The sequence below is a fragment of the Lampetra planeri genome, chromosome 2 (genome assembly GCF_965212315.1).
Source record: "Lampetra planeri chromosome 2, kcLamPlan1.2.h2, whole genome shotgun sequence".
Lineage (NCBI taxonomy): Eukaryota > Metazoa > Chordata > Hyperoartia > Petromyzontiformes > Petromyzontidae > Lampetra > Lampetra planeri.
Window position 1 is genome coordinate 20141266 of NC_136108.1, and position 22869 is coordinate 20164134.

General features: G+C 44.4%; 1 protein-coding gene across 1 annotated transcript in view; it reads right to left on the reverse strand.

Annotated features, from left to right (window-relative positions):
* Positions 1–7748: 7748 nt before the first annotated feature.
* The window catches only part of ADARB1 (adenosine deaminase RNA specific B1), a 40824-nt gene continuing 25703 nt past the window's right edge, over positions 7749–22869 (reverse strand). The window contains exons 6-9 of the mRNA XM_078609880.1: positions 18138–18300; positions 13346–13527; positions 12162–12340; positions 7749–8248 (exon numbers count right to left, since the gene is read on the reverse strand). Of these exons, the coding sequence (XP_078466006.1) occupies positions 8072–8248; positions 12162–12340; positions 13346–13527; positions 18138–18300 (701 nt within the window). The 3' untranslated portion in view covers positions 7749–8071. The remainder of the gene's footprint in view (positions 8249–12161; positions 12341–13345; positions 13528–18137; positions 18301–22869) is intronic.

Consider the following 22869-nt stretch of genomic DNA (forward strand, 5'->3'; position numbering starts at 1 on the left):
TGAAAATGTTTCTCCTTATCATATTTCAATCATTATATTCGAATTGTTTGAACCGAATAACAGCGTCGTTGAGCTAAACGAGCGAATCTCTACTTATAGACCGTACAATTAAATGTCTTCCCTGAAGCAACGCTAAGCGTGATACATTATATTTGCAGCGCACCTCTTATACTGCACTCGTAGTGACATCAACCACATTGCCCATCATGACTTCTTAAACTATAAACTATTTTAATTTCGATTTAAAGCTTTCGTGACTGCAGGGATTCATCTTCTTGGTTCATTCGGTAAAGTCACTATTTATGAACACAGTTTCTATTTTACTAGGTAAGGCCCACTTAGCTCTATAGCTCTTTTTTTCATAAGAGACATGGCCTCAAATGATAGCTCAACGAAGTGACTTGTGTGGAAAATGTATAGCAGCCAAATACTCTAAACGCGTGTTGAATCCAAATGTAGAGGGAAAACCCCGGAGGAAAATCTACGCGACCACGGGGAAAAAGACAAACAAAAACTAGGAAACTATTTGTATTTTACCAGGTAAGGCCCACTGAGCTATATCGTTATTTTTCAGAAATGACCTAGCCACAAATGAAAGCTCAACGAAGTGGCTTATCACGTAGACATTTATAGTAGCCTGGACAAAAAATCCACGCAACCACGGGGAGAGAGACATACAAACTCCAAATTATACAGGCGTTAGGGTTAGGATCGAACCAACGATCTCCAATATACCAGGCGAGGTAGTTAACATCTTTCCACCGTGAAGCCCACTTCTTGATCTTGTGTGAAATGCCTACAGTACTGCACACACATGATTCACTGCATGTTTAACCATTTTTCATGAAGATTAACCAAGATGTTGCATTCAAAACAACGTTCATACGCTTTATAAACCGGTATCCACAATTTAAAACCCCTCAATAAACCCATTGTTTTAAGGGCAGACGTCAAATTATGCATATAAATTCACGATTTAATGTGTGATGTATGATCCATAAATTCGGAGCAAACTGGCAAAAGTCCCTGCATGCCGAATGGATTGGTAGACATGAAATTGCACAGTGACCGGGATATATGGAATAACTTACACTTGAATGTACAGGTTCAATAAGTGCAATGCTTGCTTTGATATTAGCATGCCCATTTTCAAATGGACATGCACTTCAAAGACTTTCCACTTCTCACGAGCTGTCACATTGCTACATACGACATGTGAACTGAAAAATAAAAACACAGATTTATTTCACAAATAGGAACATGCAGTACTTTACTACGCATCGGGGAAGGTACGTTGTATCCTGGTAATCCACGAAAAAACCTCGGATCTGGACAAAAAGCTTTGCATCTCACCAGATAATAACTAACAATCAGCAAGCACGGAAAATACTACAATGAAGAGTGTGTGTGCTTTAACGCATAACTTTTTCGCATGATGTAAATGCTCAGTTTTTGACAGTGTGTGTGGGATGTTGCTCAGGCATGGCAGATTGTAGTATGGAGCTTTACATTTTTTTCCGTTAAGAATTTTTTTTTAATAAAAAGTTATTGTTTAAAATTGGAAAATAATTTCTTAGACAATCTACCTAAGAGGTGGTTCATAGTTGTGCCTGTGGAAGGATGCATTGGATGATTTTAAATGACTTGCCGAGTTGTGTTCAAGGTTAGAACAATTCGGCTGCAGGATGGCATTAACCCTGCTCAGTTTATTGTTTGAAGCGCGCTGCTATCGTAAACATATTTCAATATACGGCACTGCTGGATGAAGGTCTCTCCATGGTGACACGGCTGCCCTTGATTCTGTACAGCTGCAATTCATCTCTCTCCATAGCCTTCCTGCTTGTCCTTCTTGGCATGATCACATCGTTGGTTGCCATTCCATCACGAAGTTTGTTAATCTGTTTACATTTTTCCGTTAAGTATATTGTTTTTATTATGAAAAGTTATTGTTCAAAATTGGAAAAGTATTTGTTAGACAAGCTCCAGGGCTGTCCCAGTATTTTTACCATTACTCAGGTCACTGTTTATTAAAGTCATGGCTGGCAGTAAAAAACTGTTGGAATACATTATTCTTCTGCAAAAGTACACGTAGCTTTCCATGAAAAATATAGTTGTGTCTATTAAAATCACTCCGTCTTGCTTGCGATCCACATTGTTTCAGCAATGCCATCACCACCCCTCTACAACAGTGGCCATACTTGTGTAGTGTCATAGAACGGTCACTACTGTGTCGGCCTGTACGAAGGCTGGGGGCCCCAAGGGGGTGCCTGGGGGGTCACGTGGTGGAGGGATCCGGACTTTCCCAGAGGTGGGGGAAGTGAGGCGTGTCCTGGGAAGGGAGGCGTGGCCTGAAGAGAGCCAGCCACGCCGGGGCGGAGCCAGCCACGCAAAAGCAGATATAAGCGTGGTGTGAACGCAGAGCGAGGCTGTTGTACTGTGCTCCGAAGTGAAGACATCATGGGTCGTCGTCCTGGGCCAGGCAGGCCGTTGCCTGCCTGGTCCAGTCTGTGTCGCGTTGCAGAGTGTTAGTGAGTTGAGGAAGGTGGGCACCACCTCATGTACAGTGTTATATTACTTACCGTTAATAAATAGTTTTGCCTCCAAGCTGCGTGTGTGTGCACCTAATTCGAACCCACTACATTTGGCGTCAGAAGGTGGAAAAATAAATATTGCTAGGTGTTATCCTAGGGAAGTAAAATGGGCACACGAAAAACAAATATAAAACTCATCTGGACGTCTTCGTACGACGGGGACGGTGTGACGACTATCCTTCGGACAGCCCCGGGGATGGCAGCCCCGGTGAGAGAGAGAGATGGTGCTGCACGCGGAGCGGCGGGACTGGCATCGCACTGCTGCTTCGCCGCCATCGGGAACGGAGCGACGGAGCCGCGGGGAGAGGACACCATCGTCGCTGCGGGGGCTGGCGGGGGAGGCCCGGGCATGCGGGCCACGCGGTGGGCCCGCCATTTCGGCAGCTGGTCGGGGCGCGGTTCCCGCCAAAGCGCCGCTCCCACCATTTCGGCGGCTGGTTGGGGCGCGGTTCCCGCCAAAGCGCCGCTCCCGCCATTTCGGCGGCGGGTCGGGGCGCTGTTCCTGCCAAAACGCCGCTCCTGCTGCCGAAATGCCGCTCCCGCCGACATCAACGCCTGCAGAGGGGGAGTTCCACACGTTCGGGTGGCGCCCCCGTCTTCTGCTCGAGCGCGAGAGGGTGGATGGGTTCGCAAGAGCAGGCCATATTCACCATGCAAGATTCTTCGGGCCGTCCCAGTGCTCCACCTTGCCGCCCTCCGCTATTCACAGTTTGCCAGGCGAGTCGTGACATGACAAGCACCCTTCCCCAAGAAAAATAATAATAACTTCACCCATCTTGCGTGTGCCGGGTTGCGATCGCGGGTGTTTTTTTTACTCGCTGGTTTGCGGAGCGTGTCCGTCCGGTTGTGTGCGTGATAAATTGACGCGGCTTCCATGCGGGTGTCTGCTTGTAACAAGTGTTGTTGTTAATTACGGCGTCGAGATCGGTATGTTCTGGGTGTAGTTAATGATTAATTCGTTGTTGGGTGTCCCGAGCCCTGTTGATATCCTGTAGGTTGCCGTGTTAATGACTCGTGTTGTTACATCGTTTTGTTGCGAAATCGCCATTGTTATTGTGTATACTGTATGGAGTTTCGCTCGTGATTGTCACGTGTAACTGTAAGAAACTTTGATCGTCATTGTTGCCAAGGTACAGACCGTATGGAGCTTTGCTTGGAATTGTTAACAGTGTATGGACTGTTGGGTACTTGCTTGTGATTATTTACTATGTACGGATTGTCTGGAGTATTGATTGTGTGTGTTGCCATGTGGGGACTGGATGGAACATTGCGCCAAGTGATTGACTGTACGAATTTCATATACTGCATATACTGTATTAATCAATTCGGCGATTCTTGGGGTTTGTGTACAGTTTTTTTGCTCTCAAAATTCGAATGCCCTGAGTCCCATGGTTAATGTTGAAGGGGTTTTTAAAATGACAGGTTCGGTGTGTTTCAACCTCACTGGTTGGCTCCTGTCTATTGTTGCACAGATTATGTCTTTTGTGCGGGAATGCCCCTTGTGTTCTACATCGATCGGGGGTGCGTTTCTGTTAATTGCTGTCAAATTGCGTTGCTCTCTCCACTCTGTTGGTACAGCTGCATGCTGCAATGCGAGTCTCGGAGATGATGTGTACGGATACGGGATGTGAGGTGTATTGTTGTGACCATTGAATATTCTGGATCGTCACAAATTGTGCGTACCTGTTCGGCATTGGATCAGTTCTGTGGGGGATCATAATTCAATTTGTATGTGTTGTGATGGTGTTAAATTGCGATGGTGACATGCTGCCAGGGATTTGGAATTGTGGTGCTGGCTGTCACTTATCTTGGGGCGCAGATCCTGACCAGGATGGCCCAGTGAGAGTTGCGTGTCTAACACGAACATTGTGGTCCCGTCATGCTGTGTCTGACGACTTGACCTGACAGCCCGGAGATCGAGACACTCCGTGGCTTGTCTAGCCTAGTGGGCTGTGCGCTCACATGGCTCAGAGAGTGTGGTCCCGTCATGCTGTGTCTGACGGCTTGACCTGACAGCCCGGAGATCGAGACACTCCGTGGTTTGTCTAGCCTAGTGGGCTGTGCGCTCACATGGCTCAGAGAGTGTGGTCCCGTCATGCTGTGTCTGACAGCTTGACCTGACAGCCCGGAGATCGAGACACTCCGTGGCTTGTCTAGCCTAGTGGGCTGTGCGCTCACATGGCTCAGAGTGTGGTCCCATCATGCTGTGTCTGATGGCTTGATCTGACGGCCCGGAGGGTGAGACACTCCGAGGTGCGTTGAAACAGTGGGCTGGAGATTTGTAAGGTTCAGGTGGAGTTGTCCTGTTACGTTGGGACTGTATCCCTCAGTTGTTAGGGGGCATGTTGTGCAGTGAGTGAACGATGGGTCGTCTCAGCTCGGTCGGTACAGCTATATGCTGTGATGCGAGACTTGGAGAGAGACTGGGTTGTCTCAGCTCGCTCAGCTCGGTCGGTACAGCTATATGCTGCGATGCGAGTCTTGGAGAGAGACTGGGTCGTCTCAGCTCGGTCGGTACAGCTATATGCTGCGATGCGAGTCTTGGAGAGAGACTGGGTCTCAGCTCGGTCGGTACAGCTATATGCTGCGATGCGAGTCTTGGAGAGAGACTGGGTTAAAATCCCCCCGATATGGCCGACGTGTGCTACTGGTTGTGACGCCGCGTCGGAAAGGCGGTGGGGTGGTAACATGAAAATTCCCCGCCCGATATGGCCGACGTGGGCTACTGGTTGTGACGCCGCGTCGGAAAGGCGGTGGGGTGGTAACATGGAAATTCCCCGCCCGATATGGCCGACGCGTGCTACTGGTTGTGACGCCACGTCGGAAAGGCGGGGGAGCGCTAACGGGTGACTGTCATGTCCGAAGAGCGGAGGCGAGTGTTCGTTGAGTGATGCCTCAGGAGGGTTTGGTTCTCGTCACAGGAGGCAGTATCTACCTGGCACCTTGGAGTCGCCGGTTATGCCGACCAGCTATGGACTGGGGGGGGAGTGGAGCATGCGTCAGCTACTCCTGCTCCTCCTGTTCTGACTCCTGGGGGGAGGGGCCGTGCCCTTTGGGCCGCTTCTGGTTCCCCAGGCCCGGCCACATGGACTCGTTGAAGACTGGCTGCTCTACATGCCTCTCAGACTCCTTGCTCATTGCCTACGCCGTCGTTCCAATGGCCACACTCACATGTCAGTGCATGCGTGATTCTCACGGGGTGGCTGTGCTGGAGCGTAAGTGGGTTAGCCAGTTTTCATGTATATTTGTTGTTAATTCCCCGTTTTCTATGCGGTTCCCTTTTACCCGCGTCGATTCTGTATATATTACATGATTGTATTTCTTATCGGTCGCCGGTCATTTATTGATGTTGCTGGTTCGGAGGCACACCTTTTCGATGTTTCACAGTTGTGTTACAGCCGGGGACGGCTGTGTGTGTTATACAGGGGGGGGTGATGTAGTGACATAGAACGGTCACTACTGTGTCGGCCTGTACGAAGGCTGGGGGCCCCAAGGGGGTGCCTGGGGGGTCACGTGGTGGAGGGATCCGGACCTTCCCAGAGGTGGGGGAAGTGAGGCGTGTCCTGGGAAGGGAGGCGTGGCCTGAAGAGAGCCAGCCACGCCAGGGCGGAGCCAGCCACGCAAAAGCAGATATAAGCGTGGTGTGAACGCAGAGCGAGGCTGTTGTACTGTACATCATGGGTCGTCGTCCTGGGCCAGGCAGGCCGTTGCCTGCCTGGTCCAGTCTGTGTCGCGTTCCAGAGTGTTAGTGAGTTGAGGAAGGTGGTCACCACCTCATGTACAGTGTTATATTACTTACCGTTAATAAATAGTGTTGCCTCCAGGCTGCGTGTGTATGCACCTAATTCGAACCCACTACACTTGTGCATGTTTTTCTGCAGTGTAACCCACAACACCCATGCCTCTAAAACGACGTTGAATATCATATTAAGACGTGCAGACTTGAACGTAATGTTGTTTAATTGCAATAAACTATGCCAGCTTTATACATTGTTCCCCCAGTACAAAAGTGAAATCGAAACGATGATATCACAATGAGCCTACGGGCTGTTGAGTCCAGCTAAACCTTTTTTTTATTATACACTTTTATTTTACCAGATGAGGTCCACTGAGCGAAACAGCTCTTTTTCAGAAGCGATCTGGCGGCTATCACAAACGAGAGCTCAACGAAGTGGCTTATCGATTGGACATTTATCACAGCCAAATAATCTAAACGGCATGTTTCTAAGTGGAAACAAGTTCGATAACCTTGCATCAATTTAAACTACGGATTTATTCGTAAATGTTATTTAACTAGAAAAGCCTCGACGGGTCTCTCAACTCGCCTTTCAGGAGGAATTATTCTTGGCATATTTGGCCGTGTTTAGAAAACGCGCCGCAGAATTCAGGAGCAAATATCAATAACCCTGCTTTTCATATATATCAACTACCTATTTGCTGTTACCGTTTAACACCTCGTTTGTAAGTTGCGCAATATTCCTTAAGGACCCCGGCTGCACTCGTTCTCTGCAATGTCGATGTTTTTGTTTTGATGTGCTCACACCACGGATCTGCCCTCGCGAATAATCGGGCAAACTTTCTTAACGGGACCATCCGTGTGGCAACTAGAATAAACTCCACACAAATTAAAATAATGCCACCTGTTGGTCATTTTATATTCATTCAGGCTTGAACGCTGCACACGTCAAGGGCTCATTTTGAAAACACGTTCGCCATCACCACACGGACAAAAAAAAAGTTAAAAATACAATTTTACAAAAAAAATGCGTTTCTACAACAGGCGTATGGAGACGGGAGACATTGGCTAGGAAAGCGTCATAGAAGCGCACACGTGGGTTAGGTAAAACATTGAGGGATTTCATTCGTGCTACAAAGCATCACACAATGTCTTCTTTGGGTATCACCGTACACTACTCTCGTATTATTATGTCTTCAAAATATACAAGTAAAAGTCTACAAATACAGGCAAGTCTTACTAATTTAAATCAATAGCAATGCTAGCTAAATAAAATTACTTTTTATGCAAATATTTTACGTTTATTTTCAATTATTGAAACATGAGTTTTCTTTTTTTTTACCAATACAATGAAACCTTTTAGGGGACTATTCATATTTTGGCATCCCCCCCTCCCCCCCACGACTCATATCAGAGCAAAATGTCTCTCTTGCTATTCTGATCATGGCGTGTTGCACAATTTGCATGTCCATTAATTTTATAAACTGCATATCTTTAAATGGTAATGCGATGCCATTATATGTTAATAATGGCGATTCCATTATATGTTAATAATGGCACTGTAATATGCGTTTATAACACAGATAAGTGTACAGTCATAAGTGTGCCAAAAATGCAATTACAGTAATTACATAGAACACACGAGCAGAATAAGAATCTTTATATTCATACAGGAGGAATCCGATGAGCTTTCAAGCTCTTTTTCACAGACGTCGAGTAGAAAGCGGCGGACGCAAGAGCCCCATCACACAGCGAGTGAGAACTGGTCTTGCTCAATGGGCTTCTTCACCCAGGCTCCTAAGCTCGCCTTGTGGAAGGCCCGGTTGAGCTGACGCTTGGCTCCTTGGTAGCCCTCAGCTGCCAGCTTTGCTTCGCTGTAAACATTCATTCTCTTCCCCTTGAGGTCAATGCGAGTATTTAGCTGATAAAACAAAATAAATGAGAGAACAAAAAACATGGAAATAGGACAGTCAGTGATGGTAGCGTGTGAAACGATTTCAGATTTTTTTTTTTAAATACAGATGGCTAAGTGGCTCAGGGGGATTTACAACTCTTGTAAGAGAACCACATTATATATTTGTTTTATTATATAAGTTATATATGCAGGAAAGTCCCGCGGCATCTTACAACTCTTTCATATATTCCTGAAAGAGCATTTTGCATATTGGTGGAAATCCAAAACGTGAAGGAAATGTGTGCATACATAAGCAGGGCAGGAACATTCCTTAATATTACCTTAATATTACCTACTTGCTAATGACCACTTAAGCGCCTTGCAGATTTGGAATCTCCCATTTAATAAACTCTGCAACATCCACCAAGCATATAATAATAAGGTTTTACCCTTTCTGGCAATAAAACAGGTGTTAAGATGTTAAAACACCAAACTGAAACCTTTTTGCAAGGAATCATGTCTGCATTAACCACATTACTGGTGGTGAACATGTAAACATGGTCTGATAGTTTATATACTTATCCTATCAGCGCATATTTTTTTGTTTGAATGTTCACCACAAGTATATGTGGTCAATGCAGACATGATTCCTTGCAAAAGGTTTCAGTTTGGTGTTTTAACATCTTAACACAACAGCTTTATTGCCAGAAAGGGTGAAACCGATTATCATATTTTGATATACTGACAAGGGAGGTCCCATGATCCACCAAGCACCGGGTTGCAGGCGTGCAACACTGCGCATGCTCGGTGATTCTGCAACACCGAGATCTCAGTTTCATTTATTAGGTATAGCCCTGTGAGCCATTCGGCTCTTAAATCGGGTGCAACCGCAACAAACAAAAGACAAAAACATGAACAAGAAAACATCTTAAAGTGACTATGTGACTATGTGCGAACAGAAAATCCAGGAAAAAACAGCAAAATATTCCAGAAAAAGCACCGTACACCAATGCTGTGTGAAAAAATCCCAGTGGGATGCAAGTCAAACAACAACAACCAAGGTTCGAATACCCAGGCGCACGGTAATCAAACCGTCATCTCAAAGATGACACGTTGCTGATGTCAGCTCAGTCGCGGATACATTAACAAACAACCCGTAGACACACGTATGTGTGTCACTCTTGGCTTTGCCCGGCTGTGAAGTCTGTTCTGCGCACTTGAAAGAAGCTTGGAAGTTGAGCGCCCTCTGGCGACTGGATTACAGAGAGGCATTTGGCTGGTCATCGAAACAATGACGATCACTGCATCGCGCGCTCAAAGATGCGCTTCTGCGGTCGTCTGGAACTTTGCGTCTACGTTGTGCGAGTGTGTGAAATTGTGTATGTGTGCATCTGAGTTTATGGCATGTACAGCACAGACACTCCATGAAACATGTAAATCCCATCCCTGATAGGTTCTGCTTATTTCAGGATCCGGCTGGCATGAGTCTGGCTGGAATGTTTTCGTGGTATTTCCCTGCCGACTCCACCGTGATATCCAAGGCAGGACGGATGACGCCACACATCGTCAGCAGTCGTAAGCTTGGCCATTCGTGAGCAAATCTTGCTCACGTTAAGCCTCGAATCCGCTTCTAATTCCTCATTTTCCATCGGAGAACTGAGTCGAGCCAGCCCAGCGCAGCTCAGAAGGCGTTAGGTGAACGCATTCACCGCGGGGCCCGAGCCGTGCCGCTGGCTTGGCACACGAGTGAGTTGAGATGCGTGCAGGTGGGATGGTGACGCTGTGCTTGAGTGGACCGACTGGCATGACAACGCAGTGGGCACGTCATTAGCCGCGTCCCTCACGTCCCTGCCTTGCTGGCACCAAACCAGATTCAGATGTCTTTTCAGGAGGCTAGTGTCCGTCGATGCTATTCCGGCACAACACGGCAAATAGCCAGTGGGTAAAAAAAAAAGACTCGTGTAGTGTCGGCCCCGTGCTGGCTCGGCTTAGATGTGCGAGTGGAAAAGGGCTACAAGTGCACATGAATAACGCCTCAGGAGTAGTTCTACAGTGTCAACCTCTGGGGTTGCTCTCTCGTGAAAAAAGAATATTATTTTGTCAGGAGATTGGGTGGTGAAGGGGGGGGGGGGCTGAAATGCTAAAATGGACGCCTTTGGTATATCACCTGGCTACCATCATCGCACATTTTCCATATAGACAGAAATAAAATGGCGAAACATATTTCGGGGAAAATGATGGTTTAAACTGTAAATAAATACTGAGCAATAATAAAAGATAACGGCACAGATTTAGAATTCGACACATGTAGACTTACACCCCGTTGCTTTTCAAATGTATGAACCGTAAAATACAATAATGGCCTCTGTACGTAACGCTGAATGTAATTTTAACTTTGTAAGAAACATAGCAATGTATTAAAAGAGTCTTCTGTTATCAAATATTGCACTAACACCTTCATATTTCATATTTATCAATGTTTAATAATAAAGATCTTACTACCATTTAACGTTAAAATGTAAAAAAGTTTTAATGCAGATACAAAAAAAAGATTGTGCATTTAAGCATATAGGACCATCTACATAATTATATTTCTTCGCGATAATATAGTTCTTAGTGATTTGAGAACGCAACGGAGAGGTAGCTATACAGCACACCACAAAAACCTACACAGAAATGTATGGGGAACCGAATAAGCTAAATCTGAAAATCAAATTTTTTTGGGTTTTACCTGATTTAATTTACATGGCAAATTAAATGGTTAATAAACAATGGTGATATGAAGAAATCACCCACCACATTTCTACCGCTATCACTGTCCCAACAGAGATGACCACTCATAAATGTAGATCACCTTCTGGTAAATTAGCTAATACCGCAGCCCTTAAGTACCAGGAGAGCTTCATTCTCAGGCCCCTTAACTATATCCTTAAAATCTAGATTTGAGGTTTTCGTGACTGCAAGGATCCATACTCTTTGGTTCATTTGGTGAAGTCACGTAGGTGGCTCCTCCCCCCCTCTTGCCTTATATAATATCTTGTTACGAGCAGCTCTTGTCCACTCCAGCAAATTATTTCTTGCTGCGGCTGTCCTAGCTGATGACGGAGGCTTGTGTTGCTTCCGAAACGTCGTGATTTAATTGAGTTATTTTCATTTTTATTCTATTTTTATTTTTATTATTTGTTATTATTTTTTATTTTCACCTACGTGACTTTACCGAAATAATCAAAGTATATACTTTAATGTTTAATCAGAAATATGAGTAAAACACAAACTCACACTTGCTTTGAGATGTTTGTGTTTTTCAGATTCATTTATTCACAACTCCTTGTGTGGGAGAGGTTTGTGGGTTGGTGAAAATGGAGTCCTTGCACCAGATCCGGTGCCACTGGCCATTGATGTTCAATTGAACTCAAGTCACCAGAGTAGTTCACTAAACACTGCATTACCCTCCACCTCATTTCACACCCAAATGTGTTTCAAATAAATGTTTATAGTGCAATATGTGCCTTTTTCATTACAAATTTGGTCTACTTAACGAGATCATGATCTCATTTTAATTGCTCTGACTGCGTATAAACATAATGTGCAAAAGAATAACGTTCAGAAATGAATTGTTTAGAATTTAGCAAAACGCAGCCATGTGAAATGGCTCAATATCGAGGGAAAGTATGAATACGAGTTCAGTAAATAATGTTATCTCAAAAAGCAAGCAAGCTGCAAGCAACGATATAACACCTGATATTATTGTAATTTTAAAGAGTCAATTAAAATTGTATCAATGCAAATTAGGTCAACTTGAAGTCGACTTTAGGGCAGTCAATATTGCAAGTCAAAATGATATTGATTTCACTGAATCAATAATGAATGGGGTCAATCACACGTTTCAACGGTGACAGACATAATGTCCCGAGTGTTGAGGTCACAGACATGTGTTCACCTTTCTGTTGACTCGTAGCCAGCGTGAAAACAAGGCATGCTTGGAGAGACGCGATGCACGGCCCAGGTCATTCTTCCCCGTGGTGGCATTGATCACCTCCAGGCTCCCATCGCCGTGGCTCCAGTTTGCACTGAAACTTGGGGCCTTCCCAGCCTGACGGGACTCTGCATTGCTAATGCCTACACACAGGAAAAGCACAAAATACATTGACAACAGCGTTTTCGTTTTATATACATTTTGCGGTGTTTTATAAAGCCGGCGTATTTCAGCGTCAAAAACAAGCAGTACTTGAAAACGCTGAGAGCGAAAATGAAGCTACCAAACCCAAAAGGAACACACCGCCATGGAACGCATCGCATGCAAGCAGTAGTGTTATCGGATTAGCATATGTCCAAAATCTAAACATTAAAGATGATTTAACAACGCGAAAAGGTGTGCCATATTGCATGCACACCGTACCCCGACCATTGTGTCATTTCGACCACCACCCTCATAACAGTTGAGGAAATATGGCCATCCCATCATTGCTACATTTTCTCAACTGTCCCGAGTTGGCGAACATAACCGCAGCAGATGCATAAACAGTGCCTAAAGTCACAGTACAGTGCTCATTTTCACGAGATAAAAACAACACAACTAGAATCCAACTTGAAAAACACAAGAACAAAAGCAATCAAAGTCATTAGATTGCATTGTACTTTGAAAATAACATTAAACATTAAGCCATTGTGGAAGCCTCCACTCATCTGTAATCAGTTTAGTTAACATTTAACAAAAGCCTCCAAGACAAAGGACAGTGAAAGTTCTAGATTTGAAGCTTTCGTGACTGCAAGGATTCATACTCTTAGGTTTTTTCGGTAAAGTCACGTAGGTAAAAAATAATAATAATAAAATAATAATAAATGAAAATAATTCAATTAAATCACGACATTTAGGAGGCAACACAAGTCTCCGTCTTCAGGTGGGACCGTCACAGCCAAATTTATTGTATCAAGTGTAAATTTAGCTGTGACGGTCCCACCTGAAGACGGAGACTTCTGTTGCCTCTGAAACGTCGTGATTTTATTGAGTTATTTTCATTTATAATTTTATTTTTTACCTACGTGACTTTACCAAAAAAACCTAAGACAGTGAAAGTGTCAATATATTAATAACGGCGTCGAGTTGGAGTATCTGAAGTGCACCACTGAGCATGGGCCGGTTGAGCTTGTATGGTGAAGGAAGGTCCCAAATGTCGGAGATCCTCTGGTAGGCAGCGCGCGACAGATGCTCGCCGTGGTAAAGGCTGCCCAGGATAATGCTGTTCAGGTAGATGGGCTTCATCAGGTGGCTCAGCAGGGAGCCTTGTATGCCCAGCACATTCCACCTGACGCACACACGAATACACAAAAGAGTTAAACACAAAAAAATGGATTATCACTCCTAATGCCTTTTTTTCCATAGGCACGTCGTTAATTGCATGCCGTATCCAGGCTGCTTCTGAGCCATTCTTTGTGCGGCTGCATCCCCACGGTTTTAAAAGCAGGCCCAAGGCGTTCTTCTTTACACGGCTGCTGCAACAATGCCGGGTTAGCGCTCTCGCATTCGAGTACTCCCAGCATTAACCCAGATACCACTGCTGATGTCACATGCCACCGTGGCAATGGTGAATTTGTGCTGTGAATTTATCCAGCTCTGCATTCAATTTGAGGTCTTGTGCAGTCCACGTGAAGGTAAAATGTGCAGTCCTACAATTGCTCACTCGTTCCACTGCTGGCGGACGGGAGCGCTAAAGTGGATTTTGTCTCCTCCGTCATGCTGACCAGACACCTCGGACGAGGTGGGTGTACCCACACTTTACCCCACCATGCAGGACTAACTGCGGTATACCCACGTATAACGCTGGGTGGACAGAGGCAAGGGAAGTTAAGAAAATTGGCCAATTGTTTCAACTGCCGAACCTGGAGATAGAATCTATACAGCGTGCATTGGGATTGCAAGTCAATTGTACCCAACCATTGTACCATGGAAACCTCTAAGCTACCTGGCCAGATTGCATAACCTAACGGGATACATTTGTGCGTTGACGGACAGGGAATTTCCACTTATATCGGTCGGGAACATTGCCTTATTTTTTCTATTCAATGCCAATTTGGCAATTTTCCACCACATCTGCAGAAAAGCAGTTCAAAACAAAATTTGAATCGGACTCAAAAATGTGAACTAATTTTCAGTACTGTATAAAAAAGGAGTTCATGCACAGTGCCACCTGCGTCATCACCACGATCAGTAGTTATCCATCCACTGTTGGATGAAGGCTTCCCCGTGTTGTCACCATTCCTCACGGTCAGACATCATAGTCAGTGTGTTGTGCATTGCAATGCAATATACTGAACGAGTCTTTCTCAACCTTTACGATTTGGCGACCCCTATTAGAATCCAAAAAATATTCGAAACTTACTAATGAATAAATAAACAAAAGGCCGTGTGCACATGCAGTGCGCAGTACTGTGTATGTATATCTGTATGTATGTTGCAGACATTTTTACTAAGACAAAGATCCCCCATGTAGCCTTAACAGACTGTTGGGGCAAGTGCTGTTTGGGAGCACCTATGAAGGCAGGGGTATGCATATCTGTATGTATGTTGTAGACATTTTTACTAAGACAAAGATCCCCCGTGTAGCCTTAATAGACTGTTGGGACAAGTGCTGTTTGGGAGCACCTATGAAGGCAAGCACGACGCACGAGGAGGTGGGTGGCCAGCACCACGGCCGGCCGCCTTTGTCTCCCTCATTTTAGGAGAGGCCCAGTACCAGTTCAGATAATCGTTACTAGTGGTGGCCTTGAGCGGAAATTGAACCCAGGTCGCCGGGTTCATAGCGCAGTGTGCTAACCACTCCACTTCCGCTCTCGACAGTACATAGATATATACCAATAATAAAATATAGAGATATGCAGCACTGCATTCACATACATGCACACATGTGCAAACATGCCAATGCACATGTATGCACGCGCACATTTCAGTTCACATATATGCACATATGCAAATGCACATACACATATAAACGTCTTATATTGATCGAGTCACATTGATATCCACGCTCGGTCAATACAATTCACTGAAAATTATTGTTGATGAATCCATGCACTGTGACCTCATTTTTACTTTTCAACGGAATACGTGTTGTATCGGAGTCGGATCCATCCGATTGCCTAGTGGAGAGTAGATGACAGCACAAAGTTAGATACCAGGGTCTTCCTGCTAATGACAGGTTTTACCACGTGATGTATAAAAAATGTATCCCATTATTTGCAAATGATGGTTGATGGCATGAACAAATGCAACCCGTCATTAATTCGGTCCTTAATGGCCGCAGTTGACACAGAGGGTGAACTGGGACAGAGCACATCACCCAAAATAATGTTAGCCATCAGACGACACGAATGGCAGCCACATCAGGGAACAGACCAGAGATGAGGGAAACATCCATCGGAGGTGGAGCAATGAGATTGGTTCACGTACAGGAGTAGGATGGATTACGGCATCACAGGATCGTCAGGAATGGTGATAGCATGAGAAGGCCTTCATAAATAGGTGGATAGATCGTGCCTGATGATGACGATGATAAAAGAACATTAATGTTGCACGCGTTGAAGAGCTTCCATGACAACAGTTTATCGAAATACAAGAAGACGGTGTAAATTTGCTTTCACACACCTCGAGTTCATTGACTCGAGCTTGTCAATGTGCAGTGCTTGCTAATGTTCTTTTTCAAAGATCAAAGTGTGGAATATTGATATGCGTTTAAAAGCACAAACCCTCGCTATCTTGTCTGTACTCTTAGGCAGGGAAATTGTTTGATGTTGAATGAATGTCCTACCGATTTCATTACGCAAAAAAAAGTTGGGTTGTTGAAGGATAATGGATAATAGAAAAAAAGCCCGACGACATAAAATGCAACAGTTGAGTGTAAACAGTATAAATGGATCATGTTATTTCATGTATTACTGTGTTGTGAATTTAAGATGTAACATATGTCGATGTGGCATGAAATATAAAAATTCCATGTTAAAGAGTTTAGTACTTGTGTTATGCGAACTCTTTTCGCTGTCATTTTTTCACATTTATTTTACATTTATCTTCTAAAATAAACAAAATAAGCTTTTCAAGTCCGCCAGATTGTCTCTGTAACCTTGAAAATCCAGTGAACCTCAGCCTTTCACCTCTGCTTCATGGTGATGGTCAGTGACTCGGATGAAACTACACAAGGATGATTTTTGTCTTATTCATTCCTAAATGTGAAATCGTAAACAATTAGCTAATTGTGACTGTATTACGTTTTAATGAATAATTTTACCATGTGATTATGCATAAATGTAATCAACATTTAGTTTTTTTCTTCAAGTATGCTGAACATCACCCATGAGTGGAAAGTTGCCCCCCCCCTCCCCCCAATGACCATGCCCAGTCTGAGCAGATCTTTACCCTCCCCTCCAGGCAGGGAGCTCGGAAAGCAGCAGGATGGAAACAGCTGGCCTCTTGGTCACCTCTGACCCCCAAAATGCCCAATGAAATCTTCGGTGCAAGCTGATGCCACCACACACCCTGCTTAAACCGCGGGAGATCCGGCCATATCTCCTGATTGCTTCTCCAATAAAGGGACCCATTCACCAGGCAGCTCTATCACAATTGGTGACTCTGGTAAAGCCAACTGTAAGGCGGATTTGCGTCCTTTAGAAAAAAAAATGCAACAAATATGTTGTCAACATGGGAAGCGGAGTCTAAAAGAGTCAGTAAAATACAATTGTCTCCATGCCCAAAAAAGCATGAGGACGGTATTAATATCAGAATAAGTTTTTCCCCTTTAATCTGATAGATATCAATACTCCGCATGAAGTATTGATATCCATCAGTAGCCCTATAATTTAGAGGTGGAAATTACACGTTCCTATGGCAGGCACCAGTCTTTCTATAGTTTAAGACATATTGGCTTTGCACAAAGTGGACATTCATTTTATCAATCCAAGTGGTACGATGGGCAAATCCGATCAATCCCTCGCTCGGATTTGAACTCACGACTCGCTGAACGTGAATCAGGCACCGCCTCACTTGACTGGTTTGCATGCGTACAGCACTCGTATGCTGCCTACATACACAGGGCACGTGGGCACTCAGGGTCACGCAACAGCGTGGGCGAATGCATCACGGGGTGCGTGGTCACAGAATGCACGAGTGAACACCTGGACACGTACAGCCCAACACGTGCGTATGCTGGATGTGTTTCAGTGTGGCCCAAGTTGTCGGGTATAACTGCTTGAATGATTACCTGGGCTCCGATGTGATTTCCTGATGTCCCGAGAAATTTTTTTTTTAGTGATCCAGCGATAATCCCCACGGTCATGTCTGCTTGCTGGATTTTCATTTTCTGCTGCCGAAGCCGTGCAGCTTTACACGCAGCAGCATCCTGGCAGCGGCTTTTGGCTAACCATGGAACAAAAACGGTCACCGCTTCGCGCACTTTCAGATGCGCTTATGCGGCCATCTGGAACGCTCCTCCTTCTGATATTAGGAAGCCACTGGAGCTGTGTACTTTTGAATCTAGATTGAAAACGAATTTCTTTAGAACTCATTGGCACGGTTGGCTATGTACAGTGCAAAATAAATTCAACACGTGTGCGTACATACATGCTACCACATGGCCGCTGACTGTTACATCTCGGCAGGATCCTCCAACCAAAGAGTACTGAAGCTCAGTGAGGCTTTCCGGGGTGAGCAAGCGTAATCAATCATGCGTTTTTAGAAACATGCGTTCAGAACATTTGGCCGCTATAAATCTCCACACGATAAAGCCGCTTCGTTGAGCTATCATTTGCGGCCAGGTCGCTTCTCCAAAAGAGCCACGCAGTTCAGTGGACCTTACCTGGTAAAATAAATAAAAATAGTTTGTTATCGTTAGTTAATAATAATAATAATGATGGTGATGATGCGTACCTGGCGATTTTGTCACTGCAGGACATGGTGAGAAGACGCTCTCCTTGTAGCACACCATCCCACGTCTGCACAGCGCCACTCGCCCGCACGGGGATGGTCCCTTCTCCCGACTCGATCTTTGTACGCAGTTGTCCGCGGGCCTTTCTGTTGGGGTGCTTGTCACCTGCATTTTATCGAACAAAAAACATGTATATATGCACGGCTTTATGTGCTCGTGTTTGTGTAGCGGTTAGCGCGCTTGCGCTATGAACCTGAGATCGATTCCCAATCACGGCCAACAGCATTGACGATTTTCTGAACTAGTCCTGGGCATCCCCTAGGTCGACTCAGCCTCAAATCAGTACCTTGTGTGGTGGATAAACATCACCACTGGGGAACTAAAGGTAAGCTGTGCATGGTGCTGGTCACCTACCCCCTCGTGTGCCGTGCCGGCCTTGATATTTGCTCACTGACAGCAATTGGCCCAACAGTCCATTAAGGCTCTGCGGGGGATCTTTCTCTTTGTATATATATTCACTGCACTGCACATAAATCATGAACCATTTGGTAACACATCGACATTTCACGGAATGCTACACGGCAGAATTGCCATGATATCTGCAGTATTCTTATCTACAACCCCTGTTTTTCCATGGGTTTCCGTGTGATGTGCACTTCATCCCGTTATCCACGGGTTGTAGCTCTTTGCTGTTTGCTGCAGATTTTGGAGTTTCAACGAGGATCAAGCAAAACAATAATATCCCACGCAATAAATAAATTCTGACCGAGTATCAAGGTTTTATTTTTTTTTGAGGAGGGATTGTTTGCTTGGATGTGGAAGGGAAACAGAGGACCGGGAGAAAACTCAAAATGACATCCGAGGTTCATCTTAACAATCCATACTGATAGGTCACCAAACTGATTTATGTAACATATCCTGGCCACTTCAAAGCCAATGAATATGGGAATTGCACAGCGCATCGGCAATAACATAATGCGTTTGCCTCTAATTCAGTTCATCCATTTGGCTGAATGGAAACCAGGAGTTGCATGCCAGATGAGCAATATTAATAGTTTGTCAAACTCAGAGCTTATTGGCAAGTCATCATAGTTTGTGTGTTTGTTTTTCATTTGTTGAGGCAGATAATAAACATTCAGCCATGAGCTGTTTTACAAGAATGACCGATGCAATAGAAGAAACAAAAATTATAGAAGAGGCCATTAAGATATATGTCTCAATTTGAGGACCCTACCCAGAAGATGATATGAAAATGTACATGATATAAGTAATCGGAAGCAATGTATATGAATTGGGATGATTTTTGTACGGCTGAACATCTCAAAGTTATCGCGTGAAAAACATAATAACGTGAACAAATAAGTGGTTATAATTACGCATACACATTCAACTAGTCTCTTACATAAGTGCACCTGCATGTGAGAGACTGGAGGTAGTATGGAGATATACAATAACCCACTTGGGGGTACATTTCTTTTCGTCCTACCCCCACCCCCCCCCCAAGTTTGAGACGATTCTGCGAGTTCCATCGTGTCATGTGACACAGAATGCATTTGCAACTATCTGAGAGCACTGCATCAGTCCATGTTAGAGAGCGGTTTTCGGAAAGAGAAATCACAAATCTACATTTGAGATCCCTTCAAGTGACCTCTTAGGCATACTCGGGTACTAGGGGGCAGCACTTTCCCATCCACCCTACTATAATATTTTTTTTTTCATCACGTGACAAACTGACATAGTTTTAACTCTCCAGGCTGGAATGCAACGAAATTAAGTGCAAAACCAAATGTGATTTTGTGCGTGTGTGCGCAGTTATCGATGGCTGGGCTGAGACCATAGGTTTGCTACACTCAAGAATCCAGTTTCATCGCAGGGGATTTACCAAATTTAAACTCAGCTCGGCACTGATCTCTGAGTCAAGCCGGTCCACTCTCCCTCATTGGAGTCATTTTTTATTTACAACAATATAATAACCACACAGTGTGTTGAGGAGTTATTCGTACGTACGAGAGACAGTGCCGGATTATTCTAGTATCAAAAGTAGCTACAAATACTACGGGCTCCGCACTTTCAAGGGCCCCGCGCTAAATGCTTTCAAGCTATCAATTCCGGTTCAGTAATTCTGCACTTGCTCTATTACCATAGTACTATACCGCCTTCAACTTTTACGAACGACTGGGTATTTAAGGTTAGCGATCTGTCGTATTATCTGGCTGCATAGCAAATGAAAAAATACAATTACTTTACTTTTCATGTAAAAAAATAGTATTTTTATATTTATGTGTTTCATTATTTATTTATGGCCCCTTTTTAACATATGCTACAGGCCCTCACTAGCTTAATCCGGCACTGACGAGAGACTGCTGCCCTTCAGTGGCCACAAACAGGATTGCATGACGTCAGACCTCTTTTTTTTTTACAGCTTTATTCATGAAAATCCCATCAACGTAATAATGTGATAGTAAACATTGATAACAAATGTACGAATGCAATATTATCTGCAGAGGTTAAATTACATGTACAGGCGTAAGATGTTATTCTAGAGTTGCGTGGACACATTAGCCGGGAGTTTATTTTCCTGTGGGTTTGTCCATTTGTCTCACGTGACAATGAGTATTAAATTGTAATATTAGTTTACTTCTCAAAGCTGGCAGAAGTCGCAGAATTGCTGCTTCCAATCATAGTATCTGGTGTAAGTTATGACCTAGACTAAACATTTTAAGAAGTGCAATATAAATGCATTCTTTAATGTTATTTTGTCCTATTGCTAAAATCGACTTATTGCCCCCTTATGTGCCATCACGAGTTTCTAATAGCAAGCTTTGGAAAGGATTTTTAAAAGTACTCGTTTTTCTTTTTACTTTGAAGGAGTTCTGTTTATTTTTCTATTCTCCCCTCATTCTTGTGCTAACGGTTCCAAGTTATGCAACGTAGTTTAGCTACGTTTAGACACTTTTGATATTTTTATTACTATATGACGTTCAACAGCATTAAATATAAAGTTATCTGCAAGAAATGTACTGCCAGCACAGAGCTAAACATTTTGAGGGCAAGACCTGTCCCCAGATGCTGCTTATTGTCTCAGATAATACCCATGCTGCGTGTCACTGTGGCTGAAGGCTTTGAATCACATCCAAAAGCCAAGAAATTAAACAGTTTAGACTCAAATCCTTGCCGACGACATGATTACCGCGTTGTGGGAAGTCAACAGCGGTCGCCCTATGGGAGAGAGACTGCCCACCGCCTTCCAAAACGTGGCATTTCTACCGTGGACTCAGAGTTACCAAAGCAGATGAGTGTGGCCCCAATGCCACCTTTCTCACAAACGAAACCCAGACATGCTGTAAGTCAGCCTACGACTATCAAACCTGTGCAGTCTCCTGTAACAAAGTTCAACACAATACCGGTACCAGTTCTCGGTGCAAATTAATTCCTGCCGCACGAACGCAGATGCCCGTTGCTGGACAGGTGTCAACCCTACTGCAGACACTGACTTTGTTTACTCAATAACAACTCAACAGACTGCCAGTGGTGTGCAAGCAGAGGCCATAAACACCACGACATAATCATCATCGACTCTACCTTTTAACAGAAAGCAATGATCCTATTTATCTGCCCTACTTTGAACGTCAAGTGTTAAGCCGTTCACGTAAAACATGTAAAAGCGCAGCCCTGCAAATTGCCTGCTCACGTGACTGCTGGCATATAGGCCTCCGCTAGTGGGAGCTGCAGCGAACCCTTCTAGACGGTATTTAGCCCACTCGTCCACGCTGACCAAACGTCTTGAAAGAGGTGGTCGTAGCCACACTCTACCCCACCACATGCAACCAGCCGATCGATCAACTGCATGCGAATCCATTTGTACTGCTGGGTGGACAGATGCGGGGTGGTGGGGTGGGTGTGGAAGTGATTCAAGAAATGCGCATTATTAATGTCATCTGCTGTGCAAGAATAGACAAATCAAACTAAAATTTGTTTTTAAATATTATACCAGGTAAGGCACACTGAGCCATATAGCAATTTTTCAGAAGCGATCTGGCCATCGCAAGTGATAGCTCAATCAAGTGGCTTATCGCGTGGAAATTTATAGCAGACAAATACTACAAACGCACGTTTCTAAATGTGGAGGGAAAAATACGGGAGGACCCGGAGAAAAATTCACGTGACCACGGGGAGAGAGACATGTAACCTCCAAATATACAGTCGTCAGGGTCGGCATCGAACCCACGACCTCCTTCATAACAGGGGAGGTATCATGGGACCTCCTTTGCCAGTACTAAAATAAATAAAGCTGTCTCTGGTGTGGACCAATCAGTGTCAAAGAGAATGCATATATTATCAGAGTGTGTTTTTTTTGCATTATGACCACAAGTGTTGTGGTTAATGCAGACATGATTCCTTGTAAAAGGTTTCAGTTTGGTGTTTTAACATCTTAACACGTGTTTTGTTGGCAGAAAAACGGGGAAAACCTATTCTCAATAGGCGAGGTAGTTAACATCTCGCCACCATGGCAACCTCTAGATTGGAAGTCCAGTGTGCTGACCGTTACACCAGGGCAGCATGCCATTCGGTTGCCATGGGGATGCTGTACAAGGTCTTCCTGTACAAATGTTTCAAGGCAATTACAACAATGTCAAATTTTATATTCCCACATACGCTAGTTGTTGAGTAAGGTGACAACGCTGATACATTCTTTGTGGATGGGATGTACAAATGGCTACGTGTGACGGTAGA